Raw genomic sequence first — 24,644 nt, 5'->3', positions numbered from 1 at the left:
ACTGCAGGCTTCACCATTGGACAACTCTGCCTTTTACAAAATGCATCCTTACACTGAGTTGCTTCCCTATTGTTTCCACCATTAGTGCTTGTTCTGCTTCTTGAAGCCACAAGCTAAGCCTGCTTCTGTTCCCTGTGAATATTTGGGGAGGAAGGAAAAGTTCACTGACATTTATTTCTTACTATGTACCAGGCGCTGTGCCAGATGCTTTCAAATGTTCCCTCATTGAAATTCTCTTTAACTTTTATTTTGAAAAATTTTAGTCATATGGAAAAGAGGAAAAAACAGTTTAATGAACCAACATCTACTATCATATGGATTTAATAATTAACATTTTGCTATATCTGCTTCATCCATTTTTCTGCAGTGCTTTATTTATAACTTTATTTTCCTTTTAAACTTCTTTTTTGGTGCTGGGGATTGAACCCAAGGTCGTTTTACCACTGAGCCCCATCCTTAGCCCTTTTTATTTTTATTTTGAGATATGGTCTTGCTAGGTTACCCAGGGCCTTGCTAAATTGCTGAGGCTGGCTTCGAACTTGTGATCCTTCTTCCTCAGCCTCCCAGTCACTGGGGTTACAGGTGTGCACCACCACGCCAGCTTAATTTTTTTTATTGTGAACATTTTCAAACACACACAGAAACAGAGACAAATCCAGCAAGGCCCCATATACTCATCACCCACTCTGAACCACCATCACATTTCTGCCATTCTTGTTGCTAGAATGTTCTTTTATAAATTATATGGGCATTATAGCACTCAGTCCTAAATTAGAAGTATGCATCTCTAAAGCATAAACATTTTCTTTCTTAAGCACAATATCATTATTTATAAGACTAATACCTTGTTTAATTCTCAAGACAATTTTGATAGTTAAATATCTTAAAATATGCCTACTTGAATTTTCAACTGCCATATATATCAGCTATGGTTATCTGTATTTTGGGTTTCGGTTTAAGGGTGATTATTGGTGTTGCTGAAGAAAGTCTTTTTCTGACTTCACATTGCAGCAGATGGTCTTAAAAGTGGGGCGTATTTCTGAGCAATTTTGACTACTTTAGCTGACTCTCCATTATGAATTAGAAAAGCAGATTTCCAGGTGACATTATTTGTTAAAATAGAATTTCCTAACAAAAAACAAATATTTAGTTTGCTTTTAAAACATTTTGTTGTTGTGGTGGTGGTGGTGGTGGTGGTAAAAATTATAAACATAAAATTTACCAATTTAACCATTACTAAGTATATAGTTTGGCCTTTCCTATCTTTGTCTTAAATATGTAATTTTTTAACTATATAGTTATAAAATACATGCAAGGATTTCTATCAGAATCCTGATCCAATATATACTTTTATGTATTGCTTTCTGCTTTCTGCCTTGAGTCACTTCCAAATCCATCAGTATCTCTCCTGTTTATTGCCTAAGCTATTGATTAAAGTTTAATGCTCAGGTTTTCTGGGTCAGATATGGGGTGTAGTAGATTATTGGGAATATCATGTGAGTCGAAGAGTCGAGAAATATGAACTCTTGTCCTGATTCAGGTTCTCCGAGGCTGCATGACTGCAAGGTGTTTTCCCTTCTGGGATTGGATCTAGCCTGGACTCTAAAAAGAATGTTCCTGGCCATGTGTGTCCTCCTCTGTCTTTCCTGCAAGTGGCAAAAGAGGCTCCCAAAAGGAGACCCAGGACTTGAAATCAAATGAGGATTTTGCAGATGTGATAAGGGCTGTTTTCTTAGGTTGAATAGAAAGTTAGCTTTTGTAGCAGTTTCTCAGTCATTTGGATCCGTTAAACAAAGCCATTCAGCACCTACTACTCGCCAGGCATGGCGTTAGGCCTTCTAGATGAATAAGGTGATAACAACCCTGGCCACTGGGAGGAGCCCACAGTCTCAGGAGGGAAACTGACTTGTAGACCACTGGCTGAAAAATGTGGCGTGTCCTGTAAGTGACAGAAAGAAGAGGCAGGAAATAAGAGGAAGCTATCTTTTCATTTGCTCTGGAAAAGTGTCATGGTAGATGTGATGTTTGAGTTGAGTCTTGAAAGAAAAGTAAATATTTTCTAGATAAGAGAAGGGGAAGAGAAAGACATTCCAATCTGAGGGAATAGCACCTGGAAAATCCCTAACAAAATCCTTAAATCCCTCCAGACCAGGCTCTGCCTGTTTGGGGACAGACCCAGGATGTCTGGAGCCCAGCTCCACAGTCACGCAGTGCTTCCCAATTGACAAGAGTCACCATTGTTTTCCCACTCAAGCCTGAGGCTCGAGTGTCAGTATCCTGGGAATGGCATAATATGGAAATATGACCTTATTTTACCCTGGAGAAGCCTGAGCCTTCAGGAGGTAGGTCCCTGCTTTGACCAAGATCACATAGTTTGGGGGGTGATGGTGTTTGGACTTGAACTCTAGTTTTTTGACATCAAGTCCCAAGACTCCTTTCAAGTACATCTTGCTGTTCCTCTGTACCTTAAAGGGTGGAAAGCATTTTAAGGGGTAGAAGGACTTTTCTGGTTAGTACACTCTGATCATGGTCTCCCTTCCTTTATCTAGGAAACAGAAGCATCCTTCTCATTATTTTGGGAATGGCTTTCCAGTCACCTTAATCTGGAGCACTGGGGCAGCAGCCAAGTCCCAGGTCACAGCCTGCAGTTCTAGGGTGCCACTTCCCAGGCTTTCCTGTAGACTGGGTGGGGAAGGTCCAGGCAGAACTAGTCCAGTGGACTGTAGGAGAGCAACAAGAGCCAGTGTGCGGGGAAGGGAGGGCTGAGGCGGCTCCCTCCAGCCAGATCTGGATAGTCAGTCAACAGTTTCATCAGATTAAGAGCTCAGTGCCTTCCTGTGTCTCAACCTAGACTCCTGCAGGGTCTGAGCACCTGCTAGTCGGCTGGGAGCCATGAGGGAAGCTGTCTCTCCCAAGAACACACTTTCCTGCTTTATAGGGGAAGCCCAATAGGAATAGAAGTAGCTTGGGGCAACTGACTCCTTATCAAGTGTCTAAGGGTTGAACTACATCTACTCTCTGCTCTCTTGGAACTTCCTGGGAGGCCCTGGCTGGCCCTGTACTTCTCTTCCAGAGAGTCAGTTAGTCCTAGGAAAAAGTAAAAAAAAAGTGCTAGGTAGAGATCACCATGCAGGTAAAGTAGATTTGATGAGGAGGGAAACTCCATCCCCAGGCGCTGATCATGGTGAACGGCCCCTTGAGAAAGACCATGACAATTTCTAAGTGAGAGAAAGTATTGCTTTTGTTGGCCGGCGAGTTGTAAAAGCAAAGGTGCTTGCCCACCTGTTCATTTTCTTCTGTAAACCTCACCAACAGCATTCCAGTGGCTCTCACGGAGATCAAAAGCAAAGACTTGTTTAGCTGACCCTCTCCAAGCCACACTGGGCTCTTGTCTCAGTGATTTTCTTTCTAGGTCTTGTTCACGAGTATAGGTGTACACCCTCTGAAAACACCTTCTCTTATCTTCCAGAACACCATACTTCCCTGGTCTTCCTTCCCCTTGAATGTTCTCTCTCTCTCTCAGTCCCATTTACTGGCTCCTCCTCATTCCAACCTGTACCCTTTTTATTCATCTGGACTCAGTATCTTTGTAACCTCAGCTAAGTTCTGTGGCTTTAAATACCATTAAAAAAAAAAAAAAACAGGCATGGTTGCACACACCTGTAATCCCAGCAACTCGGGAGACTGAGGCAAGAGAATTGCAAATTTGAGGTCAGCCTGCACGGCTTAGTGAGACCCTGGCTTAAAATACAATGTAATTAATGGTTTGGAAGGCTGAGGCAGGAGGATCTCAAGTTCAAAGCCAGCCTCAGCAACTTAGTGAGGCCCTAAGCAACTCAGCGAGGCCCTGTCTTTAAATAAAATATAAAAAAGGATTGGGGATGTAGCTCAGTGGTTAAGTACCCCTAGGTTCAATCCTGGGTACCACAAAACAGATAGATAGATAGATAGACAGACAGACAGACAGACTGACTGACTACATAAAGTGTAATAAAATGGAGACTGGAGATGAAACTCCGTGGTGGAGTGCCCAGGGTTCAAACCATGCACATAAATAGATAAGTAAATACCACTAAAAGCTGATAGCTACCCAATTATACTTCCTGACCTCACTCTTGCCCTAAGTCCAAACACATTTTCCCACCTCTACTGGAATATCTAATTGTCACGTCAAACTTAACATATCCAAAACATGCCTTTTGGTCTTCTCCCACCAGTCTGCCCCTCCCTGAGTCCCCCCATCTCAGTGACGGTGCCCCTCACTCCGTCACTCTGATCCTCCCCTTTGCACTCCACAGCCCCTCCAGCCATCCTGTCAGTCATAGGCTCAAGATGCACCCTCCACCCAGGCCCTCTCACTGCCTCACCGCCCTGTCCAGCCCACGGCCATTCTCACCTGGGCCTCCCCAGCGCCTTCCCAGCTAGTCTCCTTTGGGCTCCTTTGCCCCGCTCCTGCCCATCCATGCAGGTTTGAAGACTTACCTCAGACCTGCGACTCCTCTGCTCCGTGGCTCACTGCCTTTCTTGGACTACCAGCTGCAGTCTGACCCACCATGACCTGACCCATATCACCTCACCTGGGCTTCCTCTCTCCAATCACATGCATCCCATTATATCCCCATGTCAGGCAAGCCTGTTCCTGCTTCAGGACCCTCCTTCTGTCTGGGATGATCTTCCCTCAGACCTCCAAAAGGTTGGGACCTCACCTTATTCAGTAAAAATGTCACCTCCCTTGAGTGGCCCCTCCTTCCCAAACCATCCTGCTTTTTTTTGGGGGGGGGGTGAGAATTGAACCCAGGACCTCACACATGCTGAGCAAATGCTCTACTACGGAGCTCCCACCCAGCCCCCATCCTGCTTCTGAACATCGTCCCCCTACCCTGTCCTGTTGTTCTGTATGGCAATCATCTTTGAATGAAATTGTGTATCTGTTTGTTTATTCCTTTTATGTCTCCTTACCAAGAAAAGCAACTCCATGAGACCATCTTCTTCCATCTTCTCCAACATTGTATTCTGGTGTCTGGCACCTGCCGTGTATATATTTTTTTCTTTTTGGAGGGGGGATGATTGGCAACCCCTTTTTAAAATTTTTTTTCCTTTGTTCTAATTAGTTATACATGACAGTAGAATGCATTTTGACACATCCTACTGCTCAGCAAATATTTATTGAATTAATGAATTTGCTTCTTGTCAAATCTTTAAAAATTACTCTTTGTCAGGCCAACTATACAATGTCACATTAGGATTTTTTTTTATAAGATAAATGTAATTTTCCCTTTCTACCCATGTAAGCACAACTATTTTAGTATGGGGGAGGCCCTTCATGACTATAGCTCCCCTCACCCATTTTAACATTGTCTTAGCTAATCTCAACATCAGGCTTCTGTTAGAGGTCATTTTGTGTTCACCATAGTCCTCCTTCGGGGGTGGGGGGCCCTGGCCCTTCATCCTGCAGGCCCAGCTGTTCTCGAGATGCCCTATAGGACTGGGATGTGCATCCCTGGCATCCCTGGAACAGAGCAGAGAGAAAGGGGCTTAGGTTGACGCTCTAGAGGATTCTCTTAGATCCCATTCATTAAATTCTCAGGCACTTCTTGAGCCTCGGATCTGTGTTAAAAACTGTGGTCATTCTGTGGCCATGAAAGACACAAAATAGGTGTCACTGTCCTGTTCCAAGGAATTCACAGCGTAGTGGGAGAGGAAAACATGCAAATGAATAAGGAGTCACACAGTGAGTACAGGTGGCCAGTTGAGAGGTCTCCTGGATCCCAGAAGGGAGAGGGACTGACCCTGCACAAGGGAACAGTGTGTGGGAACATGGGAACATCTGGACACAAATGAGCCTTCCATGAGGTCAGAGCTCAGGGTATCTAGGAGGGAGTAAGGCAGGGCTTTGAGCAGCAGGAGGCCATGTGGAAAGGTAGGTGGAAAACAGGACCAGAGGGGTTCACACTAGCTAGGGAATTGGAACTTTATGCCAAAGCTTTCATTAGAGCTCTGATTTGCTCATCATTTGTTTATTCATTCATTCTACCAATATATTTTGAGTACCTATTATATGCTAAACATGGTGCTAGGCTCTGGGTGCACTGTATTAAATAGTCATTTTCTTTACAGTTATTGAGTCAGTAATCCATGCGACCCAAAGGAAGAAAGTTGTATGACAGCTCCTTCCCTGGAGAGCAATACGAAGAAAACTATATGACTGCAAAAGAAATAATTCCTCAAGTGATAGGTCTATGTTTAAGCAAATCATGGTAATTCATATAATGGAACATTATATAGACATTAAATTTTGGAGGGGAGGGTACTGGGGATTGAACTCAGGGGCACTTAACCACTGAGCCACATCCTCAGCCCCATTTTTTATTTTATTTAGAGACAGGATCTCATTGAGTTGCTTAGTGCCTTGCTTTGTGCTGAGGCTGGCTTTGAGCTCACGATCCTCCTGCCTCAGCCTCCTGAGCTGCTAGGATTACAGGCGTGCACCACCATGCCTGGCTTTATATAGACATCAAAATGAGGTTTATGAGCATTAAAAAAAATTCATGTTCCCTTTTTTTTTTTCCTTTTGGTACTGGAGATTGAATCCAGGGTGTTCTACCACTGAGCTACATCCCTAGTTCTTTTTATTTTTTTATTTTGAAACAGATCTCACTTAGTTTCTTAGGCCCTTGCTAAGTTACTGAGGCTAGCCTCAAACTCTCAATCCTCCTTCCTCAGTCTCCCAAGTCACTGGGATACAAGTGTGTGCCACCACATCCAGGTCCTTTAAAAATTTTTATTTTTTTGAGACAGGGTCTTGCCTAGTTGCCCAGGTGGCCTTGGTTTCCTGAGCCGCATCATGCGTACACCACCATGCCTGGCTTTCATGTTCCGTGATAATGTAGAAGATCTATTTTTGACGTGCTTTCTGGAAAAAGCAGGGTAAAATCTATATGCAGTGGTATATCTCCATGAAGAAAAACAAGCTTAAAAAAGACTAAACGTACGATGTTGTTAGTTATGGCTGCCTCTCGGCAGAGCAGTTCTCTATTTAGATTTTTTTTCTGTTCCCCAAAATATAAGCACATATTTACTTTATCAGTGTAACATTTATTGTAAAAGGAAAAAGATGACAAAACAAGAAATGGAAGTGTGGAGGAGTGGGACAGATGCCTGTCCTCCGAGTTGGATCAGGCATCAGCGTCCTTGGAGGGGTCACCTAGTGGGAGGCCTTTGTGCCTTAGGGCAGCTCCTTTAGGAACTGTGGCTGGCTTCTCAGTGCTCCTCCATGGAGGGGCATCACGGCCGCCCTAGGGCGGGTCCTGCGCAGGACATCTGTGCAGGACGGCCGTGTGCAGCTGAAGGAGGCTTGGTCCAGTTAGCTGTTCTCCCCGAAGACCCTGTCTGGCATTGTGGCCTTGTACAAATTAGCCTGCCCTCCAGGGCAATCCTGGCTGTCCACCTCCCTGGAGGAGACTCTCCCAAGATGCTTTCAGAAAACAGGACGAACAGGAGGATCCTGGCTCTAGGGGCAGCCGGAACCCCTTTGTGAAATAAAGACACACTCACCTCAAACTGCTGTTCTTCCTCTAACAGTCACCTCTTCCAATCCTGCGAGCAGCGAATATACATGTATATAAATATTTTGTCTCTTTCAGGAAATGATCGAAATGGCCTAGATTTCAACAGACAGGTAAGAACTTGATTTATCCTATATAAATTTGGGGGGTTTCAGGTGTGGGGAATACAAAGATTAAGTTCAGAGGAGAATATTCACAGACACTTAGCTTTCAGGATTAAGGGATCCTGAATCCAGCCCCCTGCATCAACCATAATCAGATATTAGGCTCTCCTCTTAGAATTCCCTCCACAGTTCCAAACAGTGGAGCAGCCATTTAGGGTGCATGCCACATGTAGTCCAGAAATCTAGGACAACGGTTCTTTCTGTCCAGGCTTGGCCTGATGGCCTCTTGGTGAGTCTGTTGGTGAGGGCTGACTACATGGAGAGGAATGTGTGGAGCTGCAAAGGACAGAGGGCCTAGCTGTCCTGGGGGCACTCCTGATTGGGAGCAAGTGATAGGGACCATGATAGGGAAACAGAGAGAGCCCAGAGGGAGCACGTAACCAGGCTGGGGACAAAGCAGACACTGCATGCTGCCTTGGAAGGCAACTAAGGTGGGTGAGCCTAAACCTAGTTAGAGAGAGCTCGGGGCAGGGGGAGGTGGTGTTGGAAACCTCACAGGGCTGATGGACGTGGATGGAGGAGGAGAAGGGTGAAGCCAAAGCAGAAGATTTGCCCTGGGGGTTTCAGGCTACCGAGGAGCCTGGGTGGGGGGGACTAGGACCAGGTGTGGTATCCCAGCAGAGGGTGGGAATGGGAAGAGTTTGCAGAGAGGAGAGAGTGTAAGCTGCTGCCAAGCAGAAAGCAGTAATGAGGGATCCCAGAGAGAGGAAGGAGGCGAGGATCAAGTACAGAGTCAGAAACCCTGGGCTTGGGTCCCATTTCTGCCACTAACTAGCTACATAACCTTGGCTTAATATTTTTTAGCCTGAGTTTTCTCGGCTGAAAAATTAATTTATTCCATCAGTTACAGAAGAGGCACCTACGATATGCCAGGTATGGGAATACAGAGAAAAATTAAGACATGGGTTCTGTGCTGAAGGAGCCCAAAATCTAGCACCAAAAGAGGGTGGGCAAATATATGGGGAGAGGAGGCTGAGAGACTCTATTTCTTAAATTACAGATTAATTAAATTTTATTTAGTAATTTTTAAAAGTACAATTATTAACATCTTTTGGGTATAAATTGATGGGATTCACTGTGATGTTCACGTGCATGCATATATCCTATATTCCTTATGTCCCTCCACCTCTCTGATAGCCTCTGCTCCTCCCCACTCTCCCTGTCCTCTTTCCCCTTCCCTCATAGCCCCTCTTCTGCTTTCGGATCAATATTTTTTTACGTTTCCACATATGGGAGAGAACATGTACTACTTGTATTTTTGTGTTTGGCTGATTTAGCTTAACATCATGTCTTCCACTTCCATCCACTTTCCTACAAATGACTGGATTCGTTCCTCTGTATGGCTTAGTAATATTGCATTGTGAGAGACTTTTAGTGGATAATTATAATATCATCATTTGTGTTACTCCACGGGTAAAAAGTCAAACAGAAGTGGGAAGAGTTAGTTCTTCCTGGGAGCTCAGGATGGGCTTTGTGGAGGAGATGGTATCTGAAGATGGCTCTGAGGGCTGAGTAGGGAGGGATTTGTCAGGCATAGAAGAATGGCATGGAGAAGACAGAAAGAGGTAAGGGAAGACCATCCCAATGCGAGGGTGCGTCAATCACTTGGGCTCCTTCCCTTCATGCTAGTATTCTTTTTTTTTTGATACCAGAGATTGAACTCAAGGGCACTTAGCCACTGAGCCACCTCCCAGCCCTATTTTTTATTTTATTTAGAGACAGGGACACACTGAGTTGTTCAGAGCCTTGCTAAATTGCTGAGGCTGGCTTTGAATTCGCAGTCCTCCTATCTCAGCCTCCCTAACAGCTGAAATTATAGACATGCACCACCAAGTCGAGTCATGGTAATATTCTGAGTCCAGGTTTGGATAGAAGTGCAAGATGGCGTAGCAGATCAAACAGAGATATTAATTCGACATATTCTCCTCCTCCTTTATCTGTAGAGTGATCTGAAGTCACTAATAATGTTTCCTAAAAGGCCATTGATTCTAGGTACATCCTGCACAATCAGAGAAGGGAATAATCTTGAGTTCTAAGCCCAAACATAGGCAGACAATGTGTGCCATTTTGTTTATCAGGAAGGCTAGGAAATTTGCCAACAAATAAAGACCAACTATTCTCCCCCTCTACTTGAGACCTATAACAGAGATAGGCTTCACTAAAGAAAGATCTAGGTTAGCTATGAGGAAGGACTTCCAGCCAATGAAATTTGTTAAACCCTGGAACAACTACCAAGGGAGGGAACTATAGAATCAGCTTCTCACTTAAGGTCTTTAAATGGGAGACAGATTCTTATCTAAGAGATGTTTTGGCCAGGTTTGCCTCGGGGGTGGAAGGATGCTGAAGATTTCCAGGTAATCTGTGATCCTGAAGGAGAGTGCCAAGTGGGTTGGGACCTGGGCTACGCCCCATGTACTATGTCCTGAGGACTCAGGACCCCCCAGCCCAGGGCACACCTCTCATTCCCCTAGGCCTTGGAGGGAAGCATAGGGAGGAGACTCTATCCCACACCAACATGTGGCCACACCTGCCCTCCCAGAGGTGACCAGCTACACAGGTCCAGTGGCTTTGGCTGCTTGTGTGATCCTTCTGAAGCTGGAGAAACCCTGGTGCTGGGGACCAGGCTAGGAGCAGCCCTTCTGGCCCTAGACTGGCTGCAGGGAGGCCGCTGACTCTTTGGACTGACTCTGGAGCAGACTCGCCTGAGTTCATTTCCCTTGGATGAGCCTTGGGGGTTGTCCCCCCACCTGAGAGGGGGGTGGAGTCCTCATAGCTCACAAGAACAGACCCAGCAGATCTGTCCTTTGGAAGGAGTTTGGGGGAGAGACTAGTCATGCTCTTCTCTGCACCCAATCACATCTGCAGCCTCTCTCAGGCTCCACCTCCTCCCTCTGTCTGACCCTCTGTCAACACCCACATGCTCATCTTCAGACCAGCTCACCTCCAGGCTTACAGGTGGGCACTGGGCCTCTCCTTGGGAGTCTTGCCCTCATGTTTCACAGCAAAGGAAGTCAACCTACGTTTGCTGAGCAATAGGCTCTGGGCAAGGTGCTTTGAGCACTGTAATCTCATTTCTTTTTTACTGTAAACCAGTGAGGTAACTATATGTTACTATCCCTGTTTTGCAGGTGAGGAAACTGCCTCCCAGGCAGCCTCTCAGCAAGTTTTAAAGATGAAATAACTTGATGAAGGTCACACAGTTGGTCAACTGGCTGGGTCAGGATTTGAACCCACATCTCTGAACGGTGGAACCCATTTTTCCCATGATGCCTTGCTGCATCCTCCTCTGCAGTCTCTCAGCCTCCCTCTCCCTTTACATACACACAGCTCCTGGGGAGAGGCCTGGGAGTCAGACACTGAGTGTGACTTCACTGTGACTAAGTAGGAAGAAACGAGGAGAGGGAGTAGGGAGGGGAAGAAAGCACCGTTGTGGAGGAACAGCCTCTGTGTCAGACACAGACGAGGGGTGGGCAAACGCGGGGAGCCAAAGAAGAGCCACTGCCCTTGGTGAGGCTCCCATCAGGAGTGGGTGCAATCAGGAGCTGCAGCCGGGGCGGGGTCAACTACAGTCCCCAGGTTGTGCGGCTGTGGCTCATCCAACCTTCATGGCCCTTCCAAGCTGAGCCTTTAGCTGCTTCCTGGTTCCAGGAAGAGCCTAAGCTTGTTCTGGGGACAATTGTGGTGAGGCAGAAGGATCCAGAAGCAGGGCTACCCCTTAGCCTCCAGGGCGGGTAAGGCAGAGTGGAGTGGCAACAGTCTCCTGGATGGAGACTCAGAATTCGTGGCTTTCAGGGCTGTTTGCCCCTCACAGTCGCTGTACTTATGTAGACCTCTTCTTTCTGGGTCTCAATTTCCTCATGAATAAAAGGAGGATGTTTGGATGAGATGATCCCTAAGACCCTTACAGTCTGTGTGCCATGGTGCCATCTTATCCCTCCTGCCACGTTCTGACTGATTAGTTGAACTCTGACTTCCACTCACCTTTTATTTATTTATTTTTCTTGAAAGAGAAATGTGGAAGAGGATCACTCTGATCTGTAGAAAGGGAGGGGAGAAAGCTGGGTGCTGTGGTGCACACTTGTAATCTCAGGGACTCAGGAGGCTGAGGCTGAAGGATCACAAGGTTGAGGCCAGCCTGGACAACCTCCTGAGGCTCTGTGCCAAATGAAAAAATAAAAAGGGCTGGGAATGTAGCTCAGTAGTAGAGTATTTCTGGTTCAGACTCCACTACCTCAAAGAGAGAGAGAGAGAGAGAGAGAGAGAGAGAGAGAGAGAGAGAGAGAGAGAAATGAGGGGAAATAGTTTCAAGGCCACATTTCCAGCATTTAGGATCATGTGTGATCCAGTGAAAAGCACCATTTGAAATATTGGAGTAAAGACACAGCAGGCCACATCTGGGGCCATCCATTTATTCCTTGAATATTTATCCATTCTTTCTTGCTAAATTGACAGTGTTATTTGTAAGATAAAATGCAATATATATATACAGTGAATTCTATAAGAGACATAAGAATACAGAGCTCTGGGGTGCTGCCTAAGGACATCATAAAATCAGTGGTGTTGCCAAAAGCTTGGTCCTTGTCTCGGATGCCAATCCAGTAACGAGGACATGGTTTTGAGAAAAAGGAAGAAGAAAATTTATGACTTTTCTAGCAAAGGAGAAGCACAGGGGTCTCCTGTCCCAGAGACGGTGATTCTGCCCATTAGCAGGAACAGGGAGCTTTTATAGAGGTGATTCAAAGGCTGCTTTTCGCATGCTCTCTGTTGGAGTTGTAATCCACTTGTTAATTTGGGAGAAAGTCATTTCTGAGATCTTCTGGTACCATGCCCAAAGTCTGGATTACTTCGTTCCTATGATTGGTGTGTACTCAAGGACAGATGAATCTGCCTAGGATAGGGAAGAAAGGTCATCCTGTTTCCCCTGAGATTAGGTAGGGGATAGATTAGGGAGGAACAGGGAGAGAGGAAGAGAAAGAAACATGTCCTTTTTAAAAATAAGTTGCAGTGGCAGAGCAGCAAGGGCTATATTCAAAGCATAAAGTGGACCACTGTTACAGTGTAAAGGAAAAGTAGAGCTTTGACTGACAGGAAGGGGCAAGAAGAATGTTCCCAGTATAACACAGTGACTGTGAAGCCTCACTAGTGAAAAGGGCCCAGCTTTGGGGAACCATGGGAAGGTCAGCAGGGAATGAGTTGGTGGAAGATGGGGCTGGAGCCGTGGACCACAGTGGCCAGATTAGGAGGAGCTCTGAATGCCCAGGGAAGAAGTTTGGAGTTTACTCTGTGGCAGTAGGGAGCCACGGGGCATTTTCAAGCAGGACTAGTTTGATTACTGGAGGAGTGCTGAGAGGGGTGTGGGTGAGGAGGGAAGGGAGGATGATGAAGGACTGATTGAGAGGCTGGATGGAACTGTTGGATACTGAAGTGGGCTGTGTAAGGGCAGGGATTCTAGCAAGAAGTTAAGTATACAAACAGAACCAAGTTTAAATCCCGGCTTTGTAATACCTGACTGTGTGACCTTGGGCCAGTTCTTCCACCTCTGTTGGCCTCAATCTCCTCATCTATAAAATAGAAAGAATAATGTTATCTAGCTCACAAGGTAGTTGTAAGGGTCAAACAAATGTGAACATGTGTGTGTGTGTGTGTGTGTGTGTGTGCCTCTTAACACAAGAGTCTAGAAAGTCACTCTGTACTTATTTTCTTTTGTTACTGTAGCAGTAGGCATGGAGAGAACCAGATGTGAGAGCTGCGAGAGAAGATTAGGACAATTTTTTTTTTTTTTTTATTATTATTATTATTTTTTAATATTTACCTTTTTTAGTTTTCAGCGGACACAACATCTTTGTTTGTATGTGGTGCTGAGAATCGAACCCGGGCCGCAAGCATGCCAGGCGAGCATGCTACCGCTTGAGCCACATCCCCAGCCCAGATTAGGACAATTTTTACAACAGGTTAGATGTAGACAGCAAAGGATGGGGACTGATCCAATGTGATCTCGAAATTTCTTTCTTGAGATGCTGAGCATTAGTGAGACTGAATTCAGAGATCAAGAGGACAGGAGATGGAGCAAACTTGTCCAAATGGTGAGAAGAGAAAGAGGGATAGATAATGAGCTGTAGGTGTCCCGTACGTGGTAAGAAATTTCAATATGGAGCCCAGGAGACAGGTCAGGACTGAAGCTGTATGCTCAGAGGTCCCGCTGAGCCATGTTACATGAAATGATGGGAAAGAGGAGGGAAGGTCACCCAGGTGTGCAGAGTGGGAGAAGGACCAAGAGCAGATCAGGAGAGGGAATACTTAGGGGACAGCCTGAGGAGGGTGCCTGAAGATGACACTCAGAAGGAATGGTAAAAAGGACAGGAGGAGAGCCATGCCCACAGAGAAGAAGGTGGCAAGAGCCAATAGCACCAGAGAATGTAGAAATGTTGCAGAGTTCAAAGTCTGAAAGTGGGCTAGCAGATTGAACAGCAGGGAAAACGGTGATGGCTTTATTGTCGTGTCTGCAGTGTCCACAGGGAGAGCAGATGCCAGGCAGCTGCAGTTGGAGGGTGAGTGGAGTTGAGGAAATGATGGAGACAAGAATTGCAGGATTCCCTTTCAAGAAAGGAGATGATGAAGAGATGGAGGTGTTGGCCTCAAAGGAGAGTGTGGAGAGAAGGCTTTGGGGGCTAGGGAGACTTGGGAGGGGTACAGAGGAGATGTAGTAGGTCAGAGAGGACATAGTGGTGGCAGAATCCAGGGGAGGGTTTAGCCTAGAAGAGGAGGAGGGCTCTTCTGAGAGGGAAGGAGGCGGGGCACCCTGTCTGTGAGTTCAGGAACCTAGGGCAATGCTAGGTTCTCAAGGAGTTCCTTCACTCAATTTCCTGTTCTTTGGGCCAACAGCTAACTGCAGAAGAACATTGGGAGTAGAATTGCCTTAAAGGGACTTGGGGATCTCAATGACAGGTGCACAGCTATATAGCCTCACGCCTGCTCTGTTCTGGTGATTTCTGGATCTCTCATTATCTTGGGCCATGGTTTCCATCAGATAAGGGCAGGATTTCATGTATTCATGTTGAATATTGTCTTGCTCAAAGACCTCCCGAAAGTTCTGGGAGCCCTGACAAGTCTGAAGCAATTTGGCAGGTGTCCTTGTCTCTGTTTCTTGCTCACAGAGTTGAGAATCACTGGTCTGATCTTCTCAGCCCCAGGTTTGGGGGCGTTCTAAACTCACCTGACATATACAGTTCTCCTGTGCTCTTCTCTGGCCCCCAGGCCAGCTCCTCCAAAGCAGTTGCCCTGGTGTGCCCCTATGTAGCATTTAGTTTTAAACCAACTGGGATTTTTCTTTCTTTTTTCTTGAATACAACAGAGTAATAACCATGATTCTCTGGTTGTTCCTGGTGCTCACTGATTCATGATATGTAATTGGCTCTATGGAGTGTCTTCTCTAAAATCAACAAGATTCAGCCCTCTGGGTGTAGTGGTGCACACCTGTACTCCCAGCAGTTTGGAGGATGAGGCAGGAGGATCACAAGTTTGAAGCCAGCTTCAGCAATTTAGTGAGACCTTAAGCAACTTAGTGATATCCTGTCTCAAAAAATAAAAAGGGCTGAGGATGTGGCTCAGTGGTTAAGCACCCCTAGGTTCAATCCCCAGTGCCAAAACAAACCCCAAAACCAAGATTCAGCCCAAGGAATAGTCTCTGAGGAACCAGAATGATGGAGAGGCTTCTCTTGGGAGGCCCATGATGGAGACATGGGGCAGCAGAACCAGGCTGTCAAGTGCACAGCGAGATGATGGCAGAGAAAGCCCAGACCCCCACCCCAGGGATGCCCAGGAGCAGCTGGTACTGCGTGTGGAAGGGAATTAACTGATGGGTTTGGTTATTTAGTTCCATAAACCCGTATATGAGCTGGATACTAAGGAGTACAACATGGCGCCTGTTCATAGGAGCTTCCAGTCCTGTGAGAAAGAAAATGGAAGGGAGGTTGCAGAGGTTAGAGAGGGCCCCTGAACACAATGATGCCCACGGGGCTGGCTCAGGAAGTCTAAAGGAGCCACACGGGTGGATCCAGCCTCCAGGTAGTGGGTCCAACATGCCAGAATGAGACCCAGACTTCCTGTGAAAGACTTGGGAGGCTGAGAATTATGGATGTCAAAATTCTCATTTCTCTGAGGACTGTTTCCTTCTGCTGCCAGACCCAGCCTTTAGTCCTGTACTTCCAGGTAGAGGCAGGATTACTGGGGGAGGAAAAGTGGGCTAAAAGAGAGAAGGGGAGTGGTGGTGCACACCTGTAATCCCAGCGGCTTGGGAAGCTGAAGCAGGAGGATCGGGAGTTGAAAGCCAGTCTCAGCAACTTAGAGAGGCCCTAAGGATTTAGGGAGACCCTGTCTCTAAATTAAAAAAAAAAATGGGGCTGAGGATGTGGCTCCATGGTTAAGCACCCCTGGGTTTAATCCCCAGTATCAAAAAAAGAAAAAGAAATAAGGGGGTGAGGAGCCTGCCAGCCACATTTTGTCAATCCTAAGTAGTGAGGGTTTTAGGATACCAGTGCATTACAGTCTCCCCACCCCAAATATAGCAAAGCAATTGTAGATAGAGGAGCCTGATAGATGAAGTGTGTTGGAGAGGGGGTGTCTCTGCATGGCCACAATAAGATTTCTAAGACCTCACTGTAAAATTAAACACATGCACTAGTCACAGAGAGAACCAGAAGAGAGGAGACCTGAAAGTCCCTGTTAGTGCACAGGAAGATCTAAAAAGTGGACCCAGAAGGGGCCAAGCCAGCCCTCATTCCACCGCCTACACATACTTCCTTCTAAACCTGTTCTCCTCCTTATCAGACCTACTGTCCTTTTTAACAAGGATTTTGAAAAGCCCCTTTAAAATGAAATTTATAGAAAATATAAACAAAAATCAGCAAGATGTTCTAATTTGAATGAAAAGGAGAAAGCAAAATCTTTTTTTGTGTGTGCGTGTATGTGGTGCTAGGGATTGAACCCAGAGCCTTGTGCATGTGAGGCAAGCACTTTACCAACTGAGCTATATCCCCAGCCCCAAAGTCATTTATAATGACAGAATATGTATTTTAGTAAATAAATTCTTGGGCACACTCCCCCAGAAGGATCAATGGGATAATGGGATATTTATGCTTCTATAAATGTGACAGCACGAACAGACTGGTATCAATATGCTCTATTGGCAGCTCAAAAGCCATGATTTAGGGCTGGGGGTGTATGTGGTAGAGCATGTGCTTAGCATGTACAAGGCCCTGAGTTTCATCACCAGCACCACCAAAAAAAAAAAAAAAAAGAAAGAAAAGAAAAAAGCCATTATTTTCCAAAGTGTTAAACAGCCCTTGGTAAAATGCTAAACAAAATAACACAATTTTTTCCCTAATACAAAAAACAACATCCATGAGCCCTGGGGAAAGTGTATACTGAGTATATATATTTTGTTTTTGTATTAAAAAATGGAATGAGTTGTAGACTATTATGATTAAAGGCAGGCTATTTGGCACAAATGGCCTGGTGGGGCATTTGAAAACCATGTAAAAGTTAATCAAGACATAAGTGTTTCTCATTTGGTGCTCTCTTCTGCAGTGTAAGATGTCTAGGACTCACCCTCTGCCCAGTGAATGCAAACAGAGCCTCCTAATGATTAAGACAGAAAAAAACATCCCATACATTTCAGAAAACATGTCCCAAGGTAGCTATCACCTCCAGTGAGAATAACTGATCTTGACTCACCAAGGACATGTCACCTCTCCTGCCAGGAGTTCCGAGGATTAGATATAACTCTGGCTGCAGACCTTTCACAGAGAGATAGAAGGCATTGAGACACCATGCACAGGGGAATGACCCTGGAGGTAACACACACAGCCCTGCCCTCCAAGAGCCCCACTTGCTATTCAGTGAGGGAGATGGCCCTGAAAAGTTCCTAAAAATGTCAAGAGTGAGGCATGTGAACTAGGGCCACCTGTGCAGGAAATAAGCTGGCCTGACTGGCTGGCTAAATAGGTGTGGAACAGAATTTTCAGGCAGGAGATAATTGGCAAGATTAAATGACTCTCTCCTCCAAAATGATTTCCCCATTGCAGTCATAATATAATGGTAATAAAATACTTATTGAACTTTGGCTGTGCAGCATGCATGGAGTACAAACTGCTATACATACATTATTTCTTTCTATCTTTTCTTTTTCTTTTTTTTTTTTTTTTTTGTGTGTGGGGGTACCAGGGATTGAACTCAGGGACATCAGAGGTACTGGACCACTGAGCCATATCCCCAGCCCTATTTTGTATTTTAAATTACAGACAGGGTCTCACTGAGTTTTTTAGCACCTTGTCATTGCTGAGGCTGGCTTTGAATTCTCACTCCTCCTGCCTCAGCCTCTCAAGCCGCTGGGATTACAGGAGTGCGCCACCGAGCCTGGCCATTATTTCTTTTAATAATGACAGCAATCCTTTAAAATAGTTGGTATTATCCCCGATCTATAGATAAGGCACAGAGAGGTTAAGGGATTTTCTCATAGTCACATTGTCCACAAATGGGGAAGTCTGAATGTAGAGCCCAGCCTGCTGCCTCCCAGCTTCATGGTTCTGCCTACCACACGACCTGCACATCTTCTTGGTGGTGGAACCAGACGGCTCCTACTGGTTAATTCCTCTGTCTCAGCTTCCTCATCCAATGATGAGAACAGTAATAGTACCTATTTCCTAGGTTGTTATAACAACAATTAATATGGTTAAAGTACTTAGAATAGTCTCTGGCACACAGTAATCTGACAATAAACATCAGCTCTTAATATTTTCTGATGAATGGGAATCTAGCACTTTCCCCTCTTCTCTCCCTGTTGGCTACTTTGCTGGGTGTGTACCACGTTGGATGGGCTGTTGATGTTTCTTTTTTTTAATATTTATTTTTTAGTTATAGGTGGATACAATATCTTTATTTTATATCTGTGTGGTGCTGAGGATCGAACCCAGTGCCTCATGCATGCTAGGCAAGTGCTATACTACTTCTGAGCCACAGTGCCAGCCCTGTAGATGTTTCTTGAAAGGTCACTTTTTTCTGGGATCCATCATCTTCTGACACAAGCCCCACCATCCTCCCCAAGCTTGGGCGGGGAAACAATGATAAATGCATTTGCTTTTGGAGGTATGGAAACCATCTCCCTTTGCCAGCCGTACTTGGTGCTTTGGCCTGAAGCTCAGGTGTTAGCTACTTCCTGTTTGTAGCCTGGGCAACAATCCCAGTACCAAGTGGACCAAGCCTTGTGGAGAACAGCAGCAGAGAGGGGCAGGAGCAGCTGTCTGGGTTCTCTGAAGGCTTGTCCTTAGTAATTGCTGGTTTATCAGATACCACAAGCCATAAAAAGCCCGTCTGCAGTGTGGGATCTGGGACCTAGCTGGTTCAGGCTCCAGTACTGCCATGAGTCTGTGGATACATTCTGGAATGTTCCTCTTAGCTCGGGTGTAAGTTGATGAACAATGAGGATTAAAGAGAGAGAGAAAGGCATCCAAGTTTTTTCCCTTATTCTATAATCATAAAGAAGTAGGTTCTTGGGGCTGGGGTTGTGGCTCAGTCTTTGAATGCACTAGGTTTGATTCTCAGCACCATATTAAAAATAAATAGTAGGTTCTTGGTACTGGAGGGTTTAGCTCAGAGGTAGAGTGCTTGGCTAGCATGCATGAAAACCTGGGTTCAATTCCCAGCACCATGAAAGAGAGAAGGGGGGGGGCAGAGAAAGAGAGAGAGAAAGAGAGAAGTACAAAAATGTGGATTCTCTTTGGAGATGTCAGTGAGTTGCCTTTGGTGGATACAGAGGCTGATAAAACTAAAGACTCAAAGCAGGGCCATCCCAACCCTTTCTGTTACAGGAGTCCCTTTGGAAAATGGGCTCTTAAAAGGGAAGCTAGATTTGATCCCAAACCATAATGGGAGAAATTAATACCATTTATTGGTATTAATAGTTTATAACAGGCCCTGGAATGAATACTTTACAAGTAGTCGCTTGTTAAAAACTTATAGCAACCCAAAGAAATAGGTGTTATAATTCTCATTTTCCAAATGAGAAAACTGAGGCTGGGAGCAGTCCAGTGACATGCTTAGAGCCAGGATTCAAAATGAGGTTGATGTGGTGTGCCCAGCTCTTTACATAGGTCATATCTTATTTGATATTACTTAATCCTTACAACAGCCCAGTGAGGTAAGCATTGTTATTTCCATTATATAGCTGAGGAAACTATAGCTCAAAGAAGTTAAGTAACCTGTCCAAGGTGGAGCTCAGATGTAAGACAGGCCCGGCTGACTCCACCATACCAGCTGCTTTAGAGAAAGAGAAGACGGGGAGAAAGAGGGAAGGAGACTCCCGCAAATGAGACACGACCTAATGTTACCAGAGCCCCTCATTTGCTGTATCTGGTCCTTTTCCACATTTCCAGAGCCCTCTCACTCGTACCAACTCCTGCAGACCTCTCACGAATGGGACTTGCCAGCTAGGAAGGCAGAGATAATATCTGCAGGGAGGGTTGGCAGGCGAAGGGTGGGTGGAGAAGGGTTCCCACCCAGAGAGGGTTCCGTGGCCCTGCAGAGAGCCACCTCCCTGTGCCTGTGCGTGAGAAGGGAGCAGGGAGGAGAGCGGTGTTTGCACCAGTGTGTGCCTGCAGGGCAGGGGCGGGACCTGCTTTCCCTCTGCCCCCAAGTCACAGAGGGCTATCAAGGCAGCTCTAGTAACTGGCAGAATATACTTCTCCAAGAATCACAGCTTCCTCTGAAAATAACATTTCTACCTCAAGCGTCCCCTGGGCCTGCCTGTGAGTGGCTTCTGAAGCTGCCCTTGGGCTCTGGTGCTGTTTCTCTTAACATGCACAGTTCCCTACCTACTTTGAGGTCACCTCTCATTTTAAGTCTATCCGCTTGACACTTTTACAAGGATTCCTTTAAGCCAATACTTTTTTCTCTCTCATAAGAACTGTGGGGCATGGGCATTACTGTTCTCATTTAACAGATAAGGGAACTGAAGCTCAGAATGGCCATGTGACATGCAGTTAAGTTGAAGAGCTGGGACTTAATCCATTCACCTTTATTTAGTGCCTGCTTATCTAAGTACTGGTGCATTGTCTCCAGATCTAGCTTGTTCCACTGATGGCTGCTGCCTCGCTCTCCTATGCTTGCCCTCCTGTCTCCCAATCCCTGAGGATCCTTAGTTCACACCCCATTTTGCTTCTCGCTGTTAGTAGCCCCTCCCCTGCACTGGCGCTGTCTAATATCACCTTCCGTATCCTTGGTTAGTGTGGACAGCTGCAGGGTATCCCTGGTTCCAGCCCTGTGGAGGTCAGTGTGGGGAGCTATGTGGTCTCTCTCCAAGCCTCAGTTCCCCCTCTGCAAAATGGGGTGAAACAACATCAAATGTATAATGTTGCTAGGAAAAGAACTGAGATTTTGAGTGTTAAGTGTGCAACACACTTAAAGTCCTCAATAAATGTGTTATTGTCCTTGTTTCAAGAATTTTGCAGCAATATGGGTTCTGATTGCTCCATTTCACTTTGTTCTGCTGCCAGTTTGCCCCTTCTTCTCAGTCTTGCCCTGAGGGGACTCTGGAGACCAGCTGGCAGCTCTGCTCAGATCCCCCACCTGGCCTTCCTCTCAGTGTTCTTACCTGTGCCCCTGCACCAGACTCAGCCCATTCCTAGAGCAATGATGAGAGATGTGCCAGGCTCTGTCTATGCCAGGTAAATACAGGCATACCTCACTGGACCTAAGAGGATAGCTTTTGAAATTTTGAATACAGAGCAGCTTTGTAAATGAATTATTATTTTTCCTTACCAAAAGAGCCTGTGTTAAAAATTAAAAATTAGACTAGCTGGGCACAGTGGCATGCACCTGTAATTCTAGCTACTGGGGAGGCTAAGGCACAGCATCAAGAGTTCAAGGTCAACCTTGGCAACTTAGCAAGACCCTGTCTCAAAATAAAAAGGATATTTTAATGGTAGACTACCCCTGGATTTAATCTACAGTATAATCAATCAATCAATATTAGTCTGAATCTTTTCAGACAAAGAATGCCTCTTTATGGTTAATTGGAGCCAATCTTTACTATTGTGTTTGCTTCAAGAGAATTACATGTTGCAGTATGTGATGATGCATAGGCATAATCCCAGCTGTAGGGGAGGCTGAGACAGGAGGATCAAAAGTTCAAGGCTAGCCTCAGCATTTAGCAAGACACAGTCTCAAAATAAATAGGGTAGGGGATGTGGCTCAGTAATAGGGCACTCCTGGGGTCAATCTCCAGTACTGCAAAATAAAACTAAATAAATAAAAACAAGAAAGGCAGAAAAAAATTATATGTTAATCTTACTTTTTCCCCCCTTGATGTCATCTTAAAGATAGTGTATGACCCTAACAAGATTTTTTTTTTTTTTTTTGGTACTGCAGATTGAACCCAGGGGTGCTCTACTTGTGAAGTCCATCCTTGCACCCCACCCTCTGATTTTTTTTTAATTTTGAGATGGGTCTCACAAATTGCCTAAGCCTAGGCTGGCCTCAGACTTGCCTGCCATCCTCCTTCCTCAGCCTTCCAAGTCACTTTGGGATTACAGGAGTGTACCATGGTGCCAGACCCTAACAAGGACATTTTGAAAACTTAATCTAGGTCGCTGCTGTGAATGGGCTCATCTGAAGCCTTGGAGGCAGGTTTTAGGCTAGTTATGTAGGTAGTACACTGAGACCTAAACACATTTGGATCCCCACCTCTGGGCATGTAGACATCGGGTCCTACAGAAGCCAGTGGTAGAGGGCTTTGTGCTCCTAGCTCTGGGCTGGCACCCTGGCACTGAAAGGAGTGATCAAACTGAACATATACTCTAAGGCCAGAGGTGCCAGGCCAGAAAGGATTGACACCCTCTGTCCAGGAAGGGAAGCCTGACACTGCAAGACAAAGAGTCCCTTCCTCGGTCTCTGACAGGAAGCAAAACACTTCCCTTCTGAGGATTTGGTGCTTCCCCTATGTTGGCTGGGCAGCATCCTGGCTAACAGGACACTCTCTAGAGCCTGGCCTTGCCCCCATGGCCTGGGAGGGATGGGCAGCTTCCTGGCATAAAACAAGATGAAGGGCAGCAGGGCTTGGGGTTTGCCTAGAATGTGGCAACTCAGCAGGGGCCTCGTTTCCCTAGGGTGGGCTGCCCTGTTCTGCATCTTCCACAGGCAGGTAGCTCTCTGAGGGAATGGGAACCGGAGTCAGACTTCACCAGAGGCCTCCAGTCCCCCTCTTTCCTGAGCCCAAGGACTCCCTAGTACTGCCCAGGTCCTTGTTAGAAGCAAGGAGAACCTGTTTTGAAATAAGGAGAGCCTGAAGGCAGAGGGAAACAGAGAAGGTGGCATCTCGACTCTGCTTTGCCTGAGCCCTGGCCCAGCCCCCACCTCTCCATCTCAATATCTGCTGTCAAGCTCCGTGCATCTTCCCAAACTCAGCTCACAGTTCTCATTCTGCACATGGCCCTCCAGGACTACCCCCTCCACCTTCTGCACATCGATGGGCCTCTGCTGTGTGCGCATGTGTCTTCCAACCAGGCAGTGGAACATTGGAGGAAAGGGTCTAGACATATTTATTTTAGTAGAACAGGGCCCAGCACAGAGTAGACATACTATCTGTGTTTCCCAAATAAGTACGTGGACAGACAATTGGAATGAACCTGCCCATCTACCCACCTACCCTTTATCCTGGGGGGCCATGGATCCCACTCCCCTCTGCCTTTCATTTGGCTCTGCTCCCTGTTGTCTTTTCCCCTAGCCAGTGCTCCACAGAAACTCACCCCTTTTCCCAGGAGGTGGGCTTTTGGGGTTTATGTAAATAGAAATGAGTGGGCTCCATTGAGTCTGCTCTGGTAAATATTTCCCAACTCTGCCACTCGCTGGCTGTTGGCTTGGGTTGCTGGGTGCTAGGCCCTTGTCTCTAGGGACCCATGGTTTGTGCATAGGAGTCTGGCCAATCTAGTGTGAGATTGGAGCTAACTGTCCCCAGCCAGAGCAAGACCCTTTATAAAACCCTTTAAGGAGTAATGAGGCTCTGCCTGGTCCACCCGCTCCTGGCCATTGTAATAGCGACTCTGTGGTTGAGGGCACCCATAACACCTGTTATCACAATGACTTTATTTTTCATAAACCATGAAGATGATTTTGTGTTAACTCTAACTCCGGGATGCAGAGACACACACACTCTCAGGGCTAAAGTGTCCTCAGATCCTGGCCCTGTTCTTAGCAGTGCTTCCCAGAGCTCCCTATTTGGCACCAGGACTTGCTTCTTTCCCCCTTTATCCTGCAATTGACATGTTTATTCATCATTATAATGTCTCATGACTCAGTTTTCACTGTCTGCAGTGAAATTCAAATAGGAGAAAATATAGTGAATTTTTATAAAGCTGAATATATTCTATTTTTACCAATCAAGATTTTGCATTTTTTGGTGTTAATGTATTTATTTTACATAATGAAACAATGGTGTTGATGATGTTAGTAAATTTAATATTCTTATTTGACAAAAAATAAAGACCTCGCCAAAAAAAAAGAAAAGGAAGGAGGGAGGGAGGGAGGAAGGAAGGAAGGAAGGAAAAGATTTGCTAGTGATGAACCTCAGAGGCCCAGGAACGAGTGGCTTTTGGCTACCTCGTATAATAGTTCTGCTGCTGACACCCTTGTCTCATGGCCTGTAGCCCCGCATCTCTGCCAGACCACCTAGAAGTCCGCCTACTCCAACTTCCAGAGTAAAAGGTTAGGAGTTCTCTCTCTCCTGTTAGCACCTGTCTCTCCCTGGGGGCATCCCTACCTGCTTCTGCTCCAGGCCTGGCCCATCCCCTTTCCCATGACAGCCCCTCAATATTTGAGAAGAATCTCATCCCCAGATCTTCCCTTTTCAATGTAAATATTCTGAATT

The 24,644-nt window shown here is 45.9% G+C and overlaps 1 protein-coding gene across 3 annotated transcripts in view; it reads left to right on the top strand.

Moving 5' to 3' along the window:
- The window catches only part of Pou2f3 (POU class 2 homeobox 3), an 81,103-nt gene that overhangs the window by 20,118 nt on the left and 36,341 nt on the right, over window positions 1-24,644 (top strand). For 2 of the 3 annotated variants that reach the window (XM_046438624.2, XM_058577097.1), the window contains exon 3: window positions 7,644-7,678. The exons of the other annotated variant lie outside the window; for it this stretch is intronic. In XM_046438624.2, the coding sequence (XP_046294580.1) occupies window positions 7,644-7,678 (35 nt within the window). The remainder of the gene's footprint in view (window positions 1-7,643; window positions 7,679-24,644) is intronic. 3 annotated transcript variants of the gene reach the window in all.

The sequence above is a fragment of the Marmota monax genome, unplaced genomic scaffold, assembly GCF_021218885.2.
Source record: "Marmota monax isolate L192 unplaced genomic scaffold, Marmota_monax_Labrador192_F-V1.1 WCK01_AAM20220418_F8-fsc00081, whole genome shotgun sequence".
NCBI classification, from domain to species: Eukaryota; Metazoa; Chordata; class Mammalia; order Rodentia; family Sciuridae; genus Marmota; species Marmota monax.
Note: the sequence above shows the minus strand (reverse complement) of the source record. Positions and strands in the feature narration are given on the sequence as shown.